This window comes from Centrocercus urophasianus, unplaced genomic scaffold (genome assembly GCF_019232065.1).
Source record: "Centrocercus urophasianus isolate 14NV4802_14NV808 unplaced genomic scaffold, USGS_Curo_1.0 seq_2, whole genome shotgun sequence".
Classification (NCBI taxonomy): Eukaryota; Metazoa; Chordata; class Aves; order Galliformes; family Phasianidae; genus Centrocercus; species Centrocercus urophasianus.
This window is the reverse complement of record NW_024884755.1, coordinates 12,729,367-12,744,173: the sequence shown is the minus strand read 5'-3', so window position 1 is coordinate 12,744,173 and position 14,807 is coordinate 12,729,367. Positions and strand designations below refer to the sequence as shown.

Here is a 14,807-nt window from a genome sequence, read left to right as displayed (position 1 = left end):
TACAAATCTCAAATATTTGCAACTAGCAGCTCCCAAATAACTGCAGAGCAGGAGCTATCTGTAGAAACTATTTGGCAAATAATTTTAAGTAATGAGTGCAGCTAAGATGATCATGATCTACTTGCAGACACTCACAGACAAGCATAACTGCTATGAATTATTCAGCCAATTCTATTCAGAATTATAATTTTTTTTTAGAACTATAATTAGTGATCTGTAATAGGAAGTGAGACACAGTAACAAAGGTCTATTCTGCACCAGTTCTTCAAGATGAAAATGAGGAGCAGTTTGGAAGCCACAGGCCTTGTTTTAGAATTGTCATCTGCTCTGTTTACTGACAGTGACTTTTGCTGCTTGTTTACTGCAATTTACTTAGTTACAGCATAAGTTACACACGATTATCTTCTCAATATGATGCTAGGCTGGCATCTGCCAAGTTTAGAAGTCATAATAGATGCTATTAGTCATTGTGATGATCCAAAGGAAGGCAGAATGATTGGTGTGACAACAAAACTGTGTTGGGTTTTTTATTATTAAATGAAAAGAGTTTCTAAACAGAATTTTGGACAGGCTCTCACTACTCAAAAGTGAGAGGATTTCAGTGTCTTAAAGGGCAGCAGAAGCAGAAACCAGGGAGAGCTGTATAATTGGTGGTCATGGAAACAGTTATCAGAAATAATATCAATTAACCAGTGAAAATGCACTGTTTGTGTCCTTGTTTGCTCACTGCACCTGAAAGGTAAGTTTAAAGTAGCTGCTCTTGGCATGAGAAGCTTCATATCTCTTGGGTTTACAAAACAGTCATTTCAGGTCACACCAAGCTGAAACTGCCTTGCAAGTCCCCAGCTATAATGCTAATAAATGTTCTTTTGAGTTCCTTTGCCCTTTTTGAAAGTGTCTTGAAATACAAATTCTTGGGCACTTGAGATGCTTTATTTTAGCTGAAGGAAAAGGACATAGTTAAAAGCCTTTTTCAAGGATTTCTAGCCTCAGAAGCCTGAAGCAGCTCCTAATGAACTGAATGACAAAACTTCTTGTAGTTTAATGAGAAGACAGCCAGCTGCTGGTCCTACCTTGCCTCTGGTGGGTTGGTTGGCTGGGGGAGGCTGTCCAAGGATGCCACGGCAGGTACAAGTGGAGCACAATGTCTTTCCAGTCTTTAAAAGCCTGTGCAACCACCCCTATCGTGCCTGGTTTGCACAACACACGTTGCTTGCACAAGCTCTGTAATCCCATGGGTGAGTATGGTTCCAAGGGCTCCTTTGCTCAGCTGCAATTCAGAAGGCTGTGCAGTGCTCAGGAAGACAGTATTTTATTTGTTCTCCATGATTGAAGACTATAATGTTACTCCATTGGAAGTAGGAGTGAACCAGATGCTCAGAAGCATTTAACTCTATTTTACCCATGGAAATCAGTAGTGTGGCACTGAGGATGTTGTCCTGTTGGCTTTGCACAGCCTTGGTACCAATGCTCTGGTTTGGTTTTATCCAGCTGGGTGGTTATGTGTCTGAGGTTTGCACAAATGGCAGCAAGCGAGGGCTGCAGGAACTGCCCCATTCCATCATCGAAGTGTTGTTGTTGAATCTGTTGTGTAGTCTAGAACTGAGAATAATGGTTTGAAAGAGGAATTTTAGCTGCCTTTATCCATTGTTCAGTCTTTGTGCATTTGTTTATTGGATGTGTAAAGCATCAGCCAAAAATCATTTCAAAGCAGTCATTTCCAGTGACAGGCCAATGTGAATCCTTGCAAGCACAGGATGACTATGTGGAAAACAATTATATGTGAACATCCAGCTGAGATCTTGTGAGCCACCAGAAAAGGGCAGCATGTAAGCAGTCCTGTGATATGATAGCATGTGCATGTTAATGCTGTAGAAAACTTGTAAGGCATCCCACTGAGCTAAGTTGAAGATGCAGAATTAAACCCAGGAATATTTTATCCCATAAAATGGAAAGTTAGAAATTTGGTCGGGATTTCAGTATCTTTTTCAAAAGAAAATCACCAAAGTTGTTTGAAACTTGTAGGCGTTAAAGTTGCGTAGACCCTCTTGGAAACTGAAATTCTGGCTCATAGTATGGATATCTTCAGGACAGGACTGCACTGCATTATAATGTATTATTCAGCAACATTTGCAGTGTGTTTCTCAGCTTAGTTAAGATTTCTAATGCTGCTAAATAAAGGTATGTTAAAAGATAATCTATGCTGTACACCATGAAAGCAAGAGAAGTAAGGGTGTATAGAGGCAGCGGTATCTTGGTGCAAGGGCTAGGTCTGGAAGTCTGGGATATGCAGTCCCAAGGAGCTGCAGACACAAGTGATGCATGATGTCTCTAATTGATCACATCTACAACAGGTATCGCTCATATTCAGTCATCCTGCTCAGAACAATAATGTGTGCTGTTACCCTTCTGTGGTAACTCAGCGGGAAGCTGGCTTTGCAGGGCTGTAGCTTAGAACCGATTTTGCACTGAATGTACTGGTTTCATACTATAGTCTTGGGAACTGTGTCTTCAAGCACTATGTGTAATGAATAATATATTATGAGACTACTCACGAAGATTTCTTGTGTGCTATAATATTAAGAATTTCCCACATGTGGGATTCATATTCATCCTTCTGTGCATTGACGAACAGCATAAGTAGATGTCTGTTGTGCAGCAAACACTCTGATGTAGTACTTGTTCAAATTATTTCCAGATACGTGGACTGCAGGCCATAAAATACCTCCTAATCTCAAAACATTATTAATGAAATAAAGTAGCGTTAGGCATTACCCACAAGGAGAACTTAAGCTCTGTGTTCAAATGACAGATTCCCTCATTGTGTTCCCTAAAAGCCCGCACCCAGAGGCTGGCAGCTGGGTGCTGAGGCTGCCCGTGTTGTGCATCGTGCTCTTTTTGGAGGATGTGTTGCCATGAACTGCAGGCGGGTCCTGAAATCTCACAGCACACTGCAAGACTTCAGCAACTGTGGTCTCCATTTCTTGGGCACGCTTTCAAATCTGGGCACACCAAAAGTATTAATTTCTGATCAAAGTAATGTAGTGCACAGTCCTCAAGTTTAATATGCAGAAATAATGGTTTCCACAGCAGATGACTGAATCCCAGCTAATTGATTAAGTGGGTGTGCGAGTGGGCAGGCTGATCTGCTGCGTGCTCCAGTCTTGAGTGAGTGATGGGTTTTTTGGTTAACTTTGGATCCAGACTGAGCTTGCTTGGCACAGCAAGAGGGAGAGGCTTTTTTTTTTTTTTTTTTTTTTTTTTTTTTTTTGCAAGCATTATGTTGGTGTTCACCTGGTAGGATTTTAGACCCAGATCTTATGTCCTTTGCCTCTCTGTGCTTCAGGTAACAGCAGAGAAAAGGAAGGGATTTCATATGACTTTAATTCCAAACTGCCCTGGACTTCATAAGAAAATCTTCTGGAAGTTGATTGTTGGATGGGATTCAGCTCGTGAATGAAGAACAGATTATGTTGATGTCTGCTAATCTCATTTTTTGTAGTTCTGTAAATCACTGTGACTTTTCTAATGCCCCTTAAATCTGATGTAAATTTGCTGCCATAGATGCTTTACCCTGACCATGTTTGCCAAAACTGGCATTGCTTTCCATGCTGAAGCACAGGGGTGCACTACATCCAGTGTGTGTGGGTGCACGTGTATTTGCATTATCCCCTGCTCTAAATGTGTCCTACTGATAAAGTCTCCCATTAAGTTACTTTTGGCTCTGCTTCACACAGCTATTATTCAACTTCATGAAGTTGGCCTGCTGGAAAGGCATGCATAAACCTGATACTCCTTTATCTTACAGTAGCTTCGTGGAGGCAGGGCTTTGTGGAGAGACTTGGGAAAAGGCTGTGCAGGAAGTCCTCCGAAAGAATAGATTTTCTTGCTTGATCAAGCACTGTTTCTATAGAACAGAGGCCACAAATAATCAAGATGTATATGCAATGCTATTTCAACAGCTTGATCTTTAAGGTCCCTTGCAGCCCAAGCCATCCTATGATACAATTCTATGACCTCAGCTGATGGGTGCTCACAGGACTCTCACTTCGATATGGAGTGCTGCCAGTCACACCTCATTTGAATCGTGGTAGATGGAGACTTCCTGTTGTTGATGGGATAGCGGGGGATGTTTTTCCCTTAATCTTCTGGTATTCTTTGAAGATAAACAATGCAATTACACTGAGAAGTGGGTCTTCAAATGGGTGCATCTGAAGAACAAGAATGGATTACATTCATAAGGCATGCTTGTATTTATCTTTGTGCATTGCAAGTGTGCTCCCGATGTCAGAAGGTGTGTGTAGATGTTATCACTGACTTCTGAAAAGCAAACTCTGTTTGGCACTGGTAGATAAATAGCCTTGCAAATATTGCAGGGCTGATTCGAAGCTGAGGCTGTGGATGTGCAGTTATTGTCCCTTGTTTAAATATCTCTTTAATAGGAAAGCAGTGTCAGACACTTTCTCATAATGTTGAGGAGTCTTGCTATGGGGAGATCAGTTGAAATTCAGATGAGACCAATTACTTCATTGCAGAAATTAATCAGGAGTGCAGGAATGGTGGGGAATGGAGGCTAAGACAAGGCTTTCTGCCTAAAGTTGCGTGCAATTAACTATAAGGGAGAAAAGGAAGATATAGCCATTAGGTTTTCATTATAGGATTTGGGTTATTGCAATGTATGGTTTGGGAGCAAAAAGAAGAAAGGTGACTTTAAAGGCCTTTGGGATGCAGAGTAGCTAATTGTTAGTGGACGTGAAGCAAACAAATTTAGAAAGCAGCAGCATTTTCATGCTTATTTCATAAACTCAAGGACACAATGCACAAGCATGGTTGTTCTGTTGCCTGCCATCTAATGGCCAGACAAGAGAGCAAAGTAACCTGGTTTCAGCCTGTGGTCTGTGAATCACAGGGGGTTCTGAGGCTAAATACACAGAAAAATAACCAGAAATGCAAGCTCTTGCACAAAAGTTTGTCTGTTACACTGAGGGATGTTGTTGAGATGTTGTTACAAGTGGCCACAATAGAAAGCTGCTGAAAAATAGAGAAGAATTCTATATTTGCCTGGCAATATATTGTTTTTAAATATTGCTGGTCTTAAAGCAATTACCAATCTCGTAAGTGAATGAAAATCATAATTTGAGACATTTGGAATTTTCCTTTCTTATGAGCAGGTGAATTACTCTGTTCATTTCCTCCATTTCACCCCCACCGATGTGCAGCAGCCCATTCTTTTATTGTAATGTGCAGGATATCAGATCTCACAGTGATGGGGGATGTTAGCACACACCTATGCCTTTTCCTCTTGGGCAGGCCACAATGGCACCTGCAATAACTGACACTGGTTCCGCAGCGCAGAGATAGCTGGAGGTAAATCTCTGCCAGAATAACAAAGAAGAGATGGTGAGATGTTCTGGTTTAATATCCGCTCCATCTTTCTTATCTATATTAGAAACGCCTGTCAATAAGGATGACTGAGTAGAGCTGGAATTATGAAGCACCTTCCAGGTTCCTTTATCTCCTGGAGCAACATTAATACTTATATCTAGGAAAAGATACTGGCTGAAGGAAAGACCATTGTTTGCCTGCGCTGGTGCATTTGTTTAGGAAACATGCTTTTAATTCCATAATGTTATTTGAAATGCCGCCTTCTGCTCTGAGAAATATCCACTTTTGTTGTTCTTTGTGAAACAGAAGCTGAAGATAACAGGCTTGCTCACAAAAGCCCTGATTTGAATATGCTAATGTTAATTTAAGCATTGAGTTGCCAAATTTTCTTGTGAGGATTATTTTTTTGTAGTGTGCACATTTAATATTTGTGTATGCATTATTCCCTGTGCTTCTCTGATTCACAGACACTGAGTAAATATTGTCTTTCAGTATGATCTACAGCAGAAGTCAAAAATGACACTGCAAAACGAAACTGCTTTTCCCAGGTACAAATCTCCTTTTTCCTCTTTTTTTTTTTTTTTTTTTTCCTGGAAATTCAGGGGAAATTACTTCTGCACCCAAAGGGCTTAGGAACTTTTTTGGTTGATGCTTCCAACCTAAATATTACAGATTATGCCAATTTCTAATATGGCATCTGGCTGAACTAATGGTGTGTGTGAATCAATTCCTCTCTCCATGTAGCTCTGCTGTTTTGAATGCAAATGGTGCAAACAGACCTCACCTCCCCCAACAGGAAACGGTGATCAATGGAATGAGTAATAAAACTGTGACAATAGGAAACTGTACCTTCCCTTTTAGAACATCATCGGTGGGAAAGCGCATGAAACTCTTAACTCTCTGTAAGAGATGCTGAGAACAAGATCTCGTGTCTGTGAGATGTGATTTCTGCTGTTCTAACTGTAAGCAGAAGGTGAAATGCATTACTTGAAGTGAGGCACCAGTAAAACAGCCTGTTTGGCAAAAACAAACCTATCAGCTGCCTGCAAAGTGGAGGCTTCACAGAGGTTGCAGTGTATGAAATGCTGCAATTAATCGGTGTGGCAACAGGGGAAAATCTCTTCCATAAGCTGATGGCTTTGAAGCAGTGTTGCGTTGTGTTGGTACATCAAGTTGCCCAAGGAGGTTGTGGATGCCCCGTCCCTGGAGGCATTCAAGGCCAGGCTGATCGTGATTCCAGGCAGCCTGGTCTGGTGGCTGGGGACCCTGCGCGTAGCAGGGGGTTGAAACTAGATGATCGTTGTTGTCCTGTTCAACCCAGGCCATTCTATGATCAGCACAGACACTTGTAAGGACAAGTAAGCACATCCTGTTGTAAGGATGCATTTAACAGTATTGACAAAATACAGAGTTCCTTTAAGTCTGCACAGGTGCCACGTTAGTTAGCAGTTATTGTCTTACAGATGCATTACTGCTTGCGTAGTTTGTGAAACGCTCATTGTATCCCACAGTTGTGTTAAATTAATGCACGTGTGTTAGATCTGAGTTATATAGTAGTATAGTACATAACTGAGTTATGTACATCTCAGTCTAAGCTGAAAAATACCCAATTTGGTACTTACACACTGTGTGAACTGGACAAAGTGATAAATCAGAGAAAGCTGGACTACCAAATGCATTGACTATGCATTAAATAAAATATTTAACTGCGTTTAATTGGCAGATAAGCCAATTTTAGGAGAATGAACAACTGCCTTAAATGCATCGGTAGGCAGAAGCTGTTGTCCTGTGAAGGACCATACACTGGGCAAGATTATGTGCTCAAGAAACTCCACAGTGCTTTATTTTGAAAGTGGGAGGCTGAATCTGTGGGATCTTCTTATTTTAGTTTATTTTGAGGATCCCAAATGAATGATATGGACATCACTTTCTTCTTGGCTGAATGCCTCACTAGCATGTTACAACTGAACCCAAAAACCACCTTTCAGTGGGCAGCAGCCATTCTTGACATCCTCTGCACTCACGTAACAAAATGATCACCTGTATATTTTTCTTTCCTCAGCCTCCCCCAGTTAATTGTTAACTAGTGTAATCTCTGCTGGTTTGCATTAACGACAGCCTAAATGATGAGGTGTGACACTTCTGTGGTGCTCAGCTTAGGAATTATTTCCCTGTGTGACTCCATTCCTTCTGAATGGCTCATCTTTGTTAGATCAATGTGCTGGTAAGGGTTTTCCACTGGGACTTGACTATTGCTACTTCCATTTCCTAACAACAGACATAAATGAGAAGTTTACACACGTTCAGTTTACTTTTGCTAGCAGAAAATAGGAACAAATTACCAGGAAATGAAATGAAATATTTCAATTTATGCTCTCTAGTTGCCAAAACTGTATGCTGCTACAATGCTTTCAAGGAAACCTGATTAGAGACTGCCCTTGTAAGAGTATCTGGCAGAAGCATGGCTGAGCCCACGTGTTTGCACAGCATTTGTTACTACACACATCGTTATAAACAGACCAAACTTTGCCCTCTTATCTGCATCTATGCCTCTTGTAGGAGCAGTGAAAGAAAGTAATTTGTGAGCAGTATTTGACCCTTGGAGAACAACGTGCATCTGCTTAAGGCCATTTTTTCATACCAAAACAAAATGATTTAGCAAGTGTTTAATTTGAACGGTTTGGCGTGTCTTTTTGAGTGCTTTATCAAGCTAGAGCAATCATCAGCTGCTTAATAAATATTGGATTAAAGTCTGTAAAGGGAACTAACACATCAGAAGGACAAAACTGAAGGAGCCTTGCCAGATTCTAAGCTTTTCTCTTTGCTGTGCACTGCTGTGTTGTGTGGGCTGCAGTATGTATTTTGCTGATGCTGGGCATCGCAACACCAATATTATTTTTGACAATAAAAACTGTAACAGGGGCTGTAATTCTGGCAGTTTGCTGGAGTTATACAGCAAAACCTCCATAGAATTCAGTGCTGTTAGAGAAAACTACAGGAACAAAACTATTAGCCCCAAACACCCATTACTAGCAGTCACAATTCAGCAGTACTTTTGAGTCTGTGCTGAAATGAAAAATCTGGGCTTTGAACTGTCAAGCATTTAACATGCTAGGATGTTAGAATAAGGATTTAGTAATATATGGTGATAATTAAAATGCAGAAAAGTAGAAAGTGTAGTATTAAAATTGCCATGTGTCAGTATATTTTTTTCACAACAAGTTAAAGTGGTTATTTTTCAGTGCATATTCCGAAAACACCCTAGCAGTAATAGCATTCTTCTTGCACTGTGCTGTATACTGTCACCAATAGCTGTCCCTTTGGTTTATGTATCCTTATTATTTTGAATAGATCTGCCCAGCTGGATTGCTGTGCTTAATTGCCATCAAGCTGTGTCTCTGTGCCTTTGGGTTGACTTGCTCTCCATGCACGGCTGCACAGAATCTTCCTGTGAGCTCTGCTGCCCGTTTCCTGGGTGTTGAATCTCTGCTAACCTTTGAGATCTCAAAGCTCTCAGGTTTTTCAGTGGAAGAACTCTCCTTTGTGTAAGCTTGAAGTGATACAAAGCAGAGCCCTCAGAGCAACTTGCTGACTTTATGTCCACTGAGACATTTGGTGATCTATTGGTTTCATAACCTCAACCACAATTCGTATGATATAATACAAAGATCCCTAAGCAATATTCAATGGATTCATTTTTCTTTTCATCGTCATAGACATCCCACATTTTTCTTTTTTCCTTTATTTGGAATAATAATAATAAAAAAACATTTTTATGATAAACTGAAGACAAACAGTCTTCACATGTCAGAGTTGTTGATAATATATGCATGTAATGTACATGGGCCAGATTTGGGAAACTGATTTGGGATCTTTAACTGCCACCCTCTATCTCATGTCATTGGGGAGTGCAGCTTGTGTGTTGGATCTAAATACTTAAGCAGTTATCAAATGTTTTGGCTTAATTACAACACTGTTTACTAGCAAGCTAGTAGTAATTTTATATGTGAGTGCCAACTCAACTTTGTCAGCTTCAATGTCTTGGTAGTGGAAATGCTCAATGAAGCTATTGTTTCAGTCCATAGGAAGTGGAAAACAGCAAAGATGCCTGCTTTTCACTTTTCTTCCCCAAGAAGACTAAAAAAAAACAACCATGAGTTGAAGGCAGGGCAATAATGGCATGAACTATGTTATTCACATTTGTTTTCTTCAATGCATGTAAATGGTTACTCTCTCACAGTCACACATTGATGTACACATACATTCCCATGCTCTGTGACCTCCACAGTACAATTTCTCCTGCATGCAAGCTAAATTTAAGTAAAATGTCTTAATTTCAAGAACAACTTAGACATCCATTAAATCAAAGTTTAAGCATTTTGCTTTATTATTGTTCATTAGAGTATTAAGGCAACCAGTATTTTAATATTTGCATTCGGAGTTGCTCAAGCACAAATTGATACAGCTGCAACAGAACTTTGAACTGGCAGCGCTTTCAGTCACAACTGAAGAGTTGTGTAGAACCTGTGCTGTGTTTGGTGCTAAGCATCGGTAAGGAAGGTTAGCTTAACAAGAAGAGCTGCGTCTGTCTGAGAATAGCATCCTGCTGGTCTATTCGGATAGGTTCTGGGTAACAATCAGCAGAGACTCCTTATCTGCAAAAGCATTTAACACTGCTTTGTTAGTGTTTTTCCTTCTTTCCTCGTAAGCAGTCCTTAGTTAATTTACCTTCTTTTTCTTTAATATAAGAAAAAAGCAATAATATTCATGTAATTTTCAAAATTACGCCTTTTAAAAACAAACAAAAAAACCCCACAACAATCAGATTTCAGATTAAAATTGTCATAAATTGTAACTGTAACATTTAAAATTATATTAGCAAGCAGAATATTTGCTTTCAAGAAACTGTAAATATACTTAAACAAGAAGCAGACAGTCACAAGATAAGCTCTTGTTATAATAAACTTATGGCATCTGCAGCCTCTTCTGCAGGTGCAGGAAACTTCTTTCAGTTCACTATCTGCTTTATTCAGAACTGAGAACCCCATTTAGAGATTAAAATAGCAGAAAAGGTTTGGATAGACCTTTATTATGAATAAATTCAAAGCATGCCAGGCTTTGCCAACTAATTCTAAAAGCCTGCGGAAGTTTTTGAGAAAATTCAGTTGGATAGCTATTTATTATCTATTCTAAAAGAAATATTTAAGTGAATTTATTAAGGTCATGTTTGCTTTAAGAAATTAAGAAGTTAAGTCTACCTCTGGGCTTGTTTTGTTGCCCACAAGCTTGAATGCTATAAATCTGGTACATTAATAGCACTTGTTTCCATGCTGAATAGGTAGCTTTCCTTTCACGTGTGTTTAAAATATGTTTCCTACGGTAGCTTTACTGGTGAACAGTTAAAAGAAACTTTTCTGCCACTTTAAACAGAAACGTTACCTGGAGCTACCATGATTTCATGTTTCTTTGATCTGATCCTGAGGACGGTTAGATCGTTCTGAGGATCAATATCTCTCACTGTGCTCCTCGCTTTCATGGTGAGCTGATGAAGGAGAGCTGCATAGTGCACTGTTGTCGAGTTATCAAGAGTTGTTCTTACTGGAATTCCTGAAAAGAAATAATTTTCTCGTTCATTTAGTTAAGTTTCTTATTTATTTACAGCAGAGTTTAAAACAACAACAACAACAGCAAAGGTTTTCATGGTTTGTTTTTTTTTTCTCCTGCATTGCAGCAAGGAGAACCTGCTCATTGCAGGTATCTCTGTGTCTTTTTTAAGTGTAACTTACATTAATCAGCGGCAGTTAAGCATTGTTGCCTTACGGAGCCATTGAAAGAGTAATTGCTGTTCAAAGCTCTTAAATTCAAATTCCCTTCAGTAGTCCTTAACCAGCACCGGTGCTTCCTCAGTTTAAACATTGTCCCTGAGTTTGTTACTTTGGCCCCAGGAATGGGTATGCAGTGATGGAAGTTCTTCTTCCAGCCAAGTACCAAGAGCAGCCTAAGGGCCGACGTGGTGTGTGTGCTTTAGACAAGCAAAGCCACTCTGGGAAACGTCCTTTACAGCTGCATGCAAAATATTGACAGTGTATTGATCCTAACTATTAAAATATGATTACGTAAGATTAATTTTCAATGATTCAATGAATCATTGTTTTTCAATGAATTTTGTTAATCATGCTTTTTATATTAACAGGCTACCAAGTGAAGCTGGATGCATAGGGTTCATAGTAATCTTGCAAGTGTAAAATGAATGTTTGGCTTTAATAAGCTTGTTTCACTAATAAAAAAATTATTTGACCTACTAACAAAGACAATAGATTAGAAGTTAACAAGGCAGTTTTCCCAGGTGGACAGGATAGGGATACAAGCATGGAGTAAAATGACTCAAGATGAAGAGTTTGATTCACGGAATAAGAATTAACATGCAAAGATAGGGAATGGCAGGTAAAGAATTGGAGGGAAATGAACAAAAGAAATAACAGAACCTCCTCAGATATTAGATGATTCCATAATTTTCCTAGCAAAGCATTATTTGAATCACTTGAAATCAGTGCTGTCATGAGAAATAATCCTGTGTTGGTGGGACACTTAGTGGAGCTTAACAGGATGACCCAGCATGTACTTTGTGTGTAATGTTTATTACGCAGATCGAAAGAGGTTTTGCAAAAACAAAAGAGGTGCTCACAAGCACTGCATTAGCATGAGAATATCTATATAATCATAGCATTAAATAGTAAGTCACTTACAAGCAGCAGTGAATGTGTCAGGGTTATATGACCTCTTATCTAAATGACCACTTCAGCAAATACAGCACTTTTAATGAAAATGGTAAATGTTAAATGATTCTCCAAGGTCTAATAATTACTTGAAAATGAGTTGACACTATGACGTTCTTAGATGAAAGCTAAACTGTGCTTACTTTAGGACAAATGCTCTTTGCCTCTGCCCCCCAAATTAGAGAGAAGCAAATAAATCCTTCATTAGAAATGCTGCAGTGTGATCCTTCACAAATGAAAATCTCCAACTGTTGCTGTCCTTTACAAAATGAACAATGTATGCTTAGCTTGGCGTTTCAATAAAAAACTCAACCTTGAATGTTAAAATAAATGACAGGCAATATTAGCTTCAGGAATCTTTCGTTTGCTGTTCCATCTGAATGCTGCTATACCAAAGTTATTACCCATACTATTAAGAAACCTTTGTAAAAGATAAGAATATCTGCACTACTTAGATGGAGCAGTGCTGCTTAGGGGTAGGCATGCTATGAAATTATGCAACTACGTATCTGCTTTGAGATTGTTTGTGGAATCTGATTTCTTGGTGTGTTGAGTACATCCTCATAGAGTTCAGCATCCGTTGTGTTTGCAATTGGTGTAGGAAGACTTCTAAATGAGAAGCTAAAACCAAGATTCCCGAACGAGTCTGTCTAATGGAATTCAGTCTGGCCATGTTTTGCAGGTTTATGAGGGCAGGGAAGTTTGAACAGGACATGGTGGGCAGACTTTACATCTTGTCTTGAATGGTATAATGCCCAAAACCCCCCACCAAAGCTGTGCTCTGGAGTGTTCTTCCTCCTTTGTAAATCAAAGTTGAGACAGAAGGAGCATGTAAGAGCCTTTGAAATCACATGGTGTTGTCAGGAGAATTCTTCACAGCTGTATCTGAGCATCCCTCAATAGCACAACTGCACCAGTAGTAGGTACATGTGAGTGTACTGCTGCAGTTGTACACCAGAGAGGAAAAGCATACTTGACCTAGTTGCTAGGAACTCAACTGTGCCAAGATACTGAGCATAAATCTTTGTTTTTCTATTAGATTACATTGGTGCTTTTGCCATCATAAATGTATAAGTCTGTAAACTTGGCAAGGATCATCTGTGTTACCTAAGAGTTGATTTTGTTCTTTTTTAGTTTGTAGCTACGTAGATAAGTCACTTTCTATTTAATCTGGATACAGAAATAGTTCAACCAATACCAGTTCTGAAAACAGCCTGTGTTTTGAGGTTAGGAAATACTTATATCCAGAAATGAGCACAAAGAAGGCTTTTGGTTACTGTTTGCTGGGCTGTGAGCTTCTGGGCTTGCATCTATTCTGTGTACAAGGGCATGTTTTGCTTAGCATGCCCAGGCATGCAAAACAGTTGTCCAGATTTTCTGAAAACGAAGTAACATTCAAGTTTCGTTCTTAGTGTTGTTTCTACCTGCTAAACTGCTGGCAATGCAGTGTGTTTTTTGAGGGTGCTGTAGAAGTGAACCAAATTTCAGGCAAGGTCACTGAGTTGTCTGATCTGTGAGGAATGATTCAAAGATCAACCTGAAGCCTAGCTTCTGAAAACTGATTTCTGTGATGAGTTTTGCTTTGGCTTGTGGTTTTGCATCCCAACCAAAGACTGCATGACAAGAATCTTCCTTTTCCTCACCCCGCAATGCAGTTTAAAGAACTTCTGAGTGTTCAGTAGAACCAAGGAATGGTTCCCAACAACGGAAGCCCAACTTAGTAGACACATCACTCCTTGTTTGCTCTTTCCTGACTTTTCAGAAGAATCAAGGCAGCAGTGAACTTGTGCGAATGCAAAGGGTTTGGGGCTGAAAAACACCTGTCAAAACAACAGCTTAGTGCCACGTGTTCTGCCTTCTGTAACCTGCTGAATGATGCTCAAGCTATGGTGCTGAAAAATGAGATGCTGTTTAGTCAGACAAGGAGATAATTAGCAATACCTAAGTTCTTGAGTTACATGAAGGTTGCACTATGAGTTATTTCATCAGCTTATGCTTTCTGTGTCCTATGGACCTGAACCGTAGCCTGCACCGGGACACGGCTACAAGCTGTGCTGCTCTGCCTTACAACCTGGCACGTGCTCCTGAGAACGTCTTCATAAAGCACTGCAAGCAGACTGCTTCATCGCCTCGCAGTCTCCGTAGTATTGGGTTCACTGCACTGGGTTTGTTACTTGGGGAAAGCCGAGGGTGCTTTACCTTCTGCATTGACAACAATAGTCGCCACGACCCCTTTGTACGCTTGAATCCTTTTTAGGGTTTCCTCCGTTTCAGCCTACGGGTAGAGAGCACACCACAGCACCACAGCACCACAGCTCCCGCCCGGCCGCCACACCCCGGGGTCCGCCCGCAGCCCCCGCCCTCCCCAGCGCCGTTGCCGTCCCGGGGCAGCGGGAGGAGCAGCGCCATTACCATGGCCGGGCCGTTGGGGGGAGCGGCGGAAGTGACGGCGGGAGCCCAGCGGTGCGGCTCGGGACGAGGCGGGAAGCGGCGGCTGGCTGTCGTCGGAATGGCCTTTCGCTGCTCGAGGTGGCGAACTGCAGAAGTGCGAAACTGAATTATAGGACTGACGCGTAGGGTGACAGGTTGGAAGGGACAGAGGTGATCCTGGCCCCAGTAACCAGGCGGGCAGTTCCAGTGGCCCAG

At 40.6% G+C, this 14,807-nt stretch overlaps 1 protein-coding gene across 1 annotated transcript; it reads right to left on the bottom strand.

Annotated features, from left to right (window-relative positions):
* Positions 1 to 9,748: 9,748 nt before the first annotated feature.
* DYNLRB2 (dynein light chain roadblock-type 2) lies at positions 9,749 to 14,599 on the bottom strand. Its single transcript, XM_042821556.1, has 4 exons — positions 14,574 to 14,599; positions 14,361 to 14,436; positions 10,825 to 10,992; positions 9,749 to 10,040 (listed from the first exon to the last, which is right to left on the bottom strand). Exons 1-4 carry the CDS (start codon positions 14,574 to 14,576, stop codon positions 9,997 to 9,999), a joined length of 291 nt encoding a protein of 96 aa, XP_042677490.1. The 5' UTR covers positions 14,577 to 14,599; the 3' UTR covers positions 9,749 to 9,996.
* Positions 14,600 to 14,807: the final 208 nt, after the last annotated feature.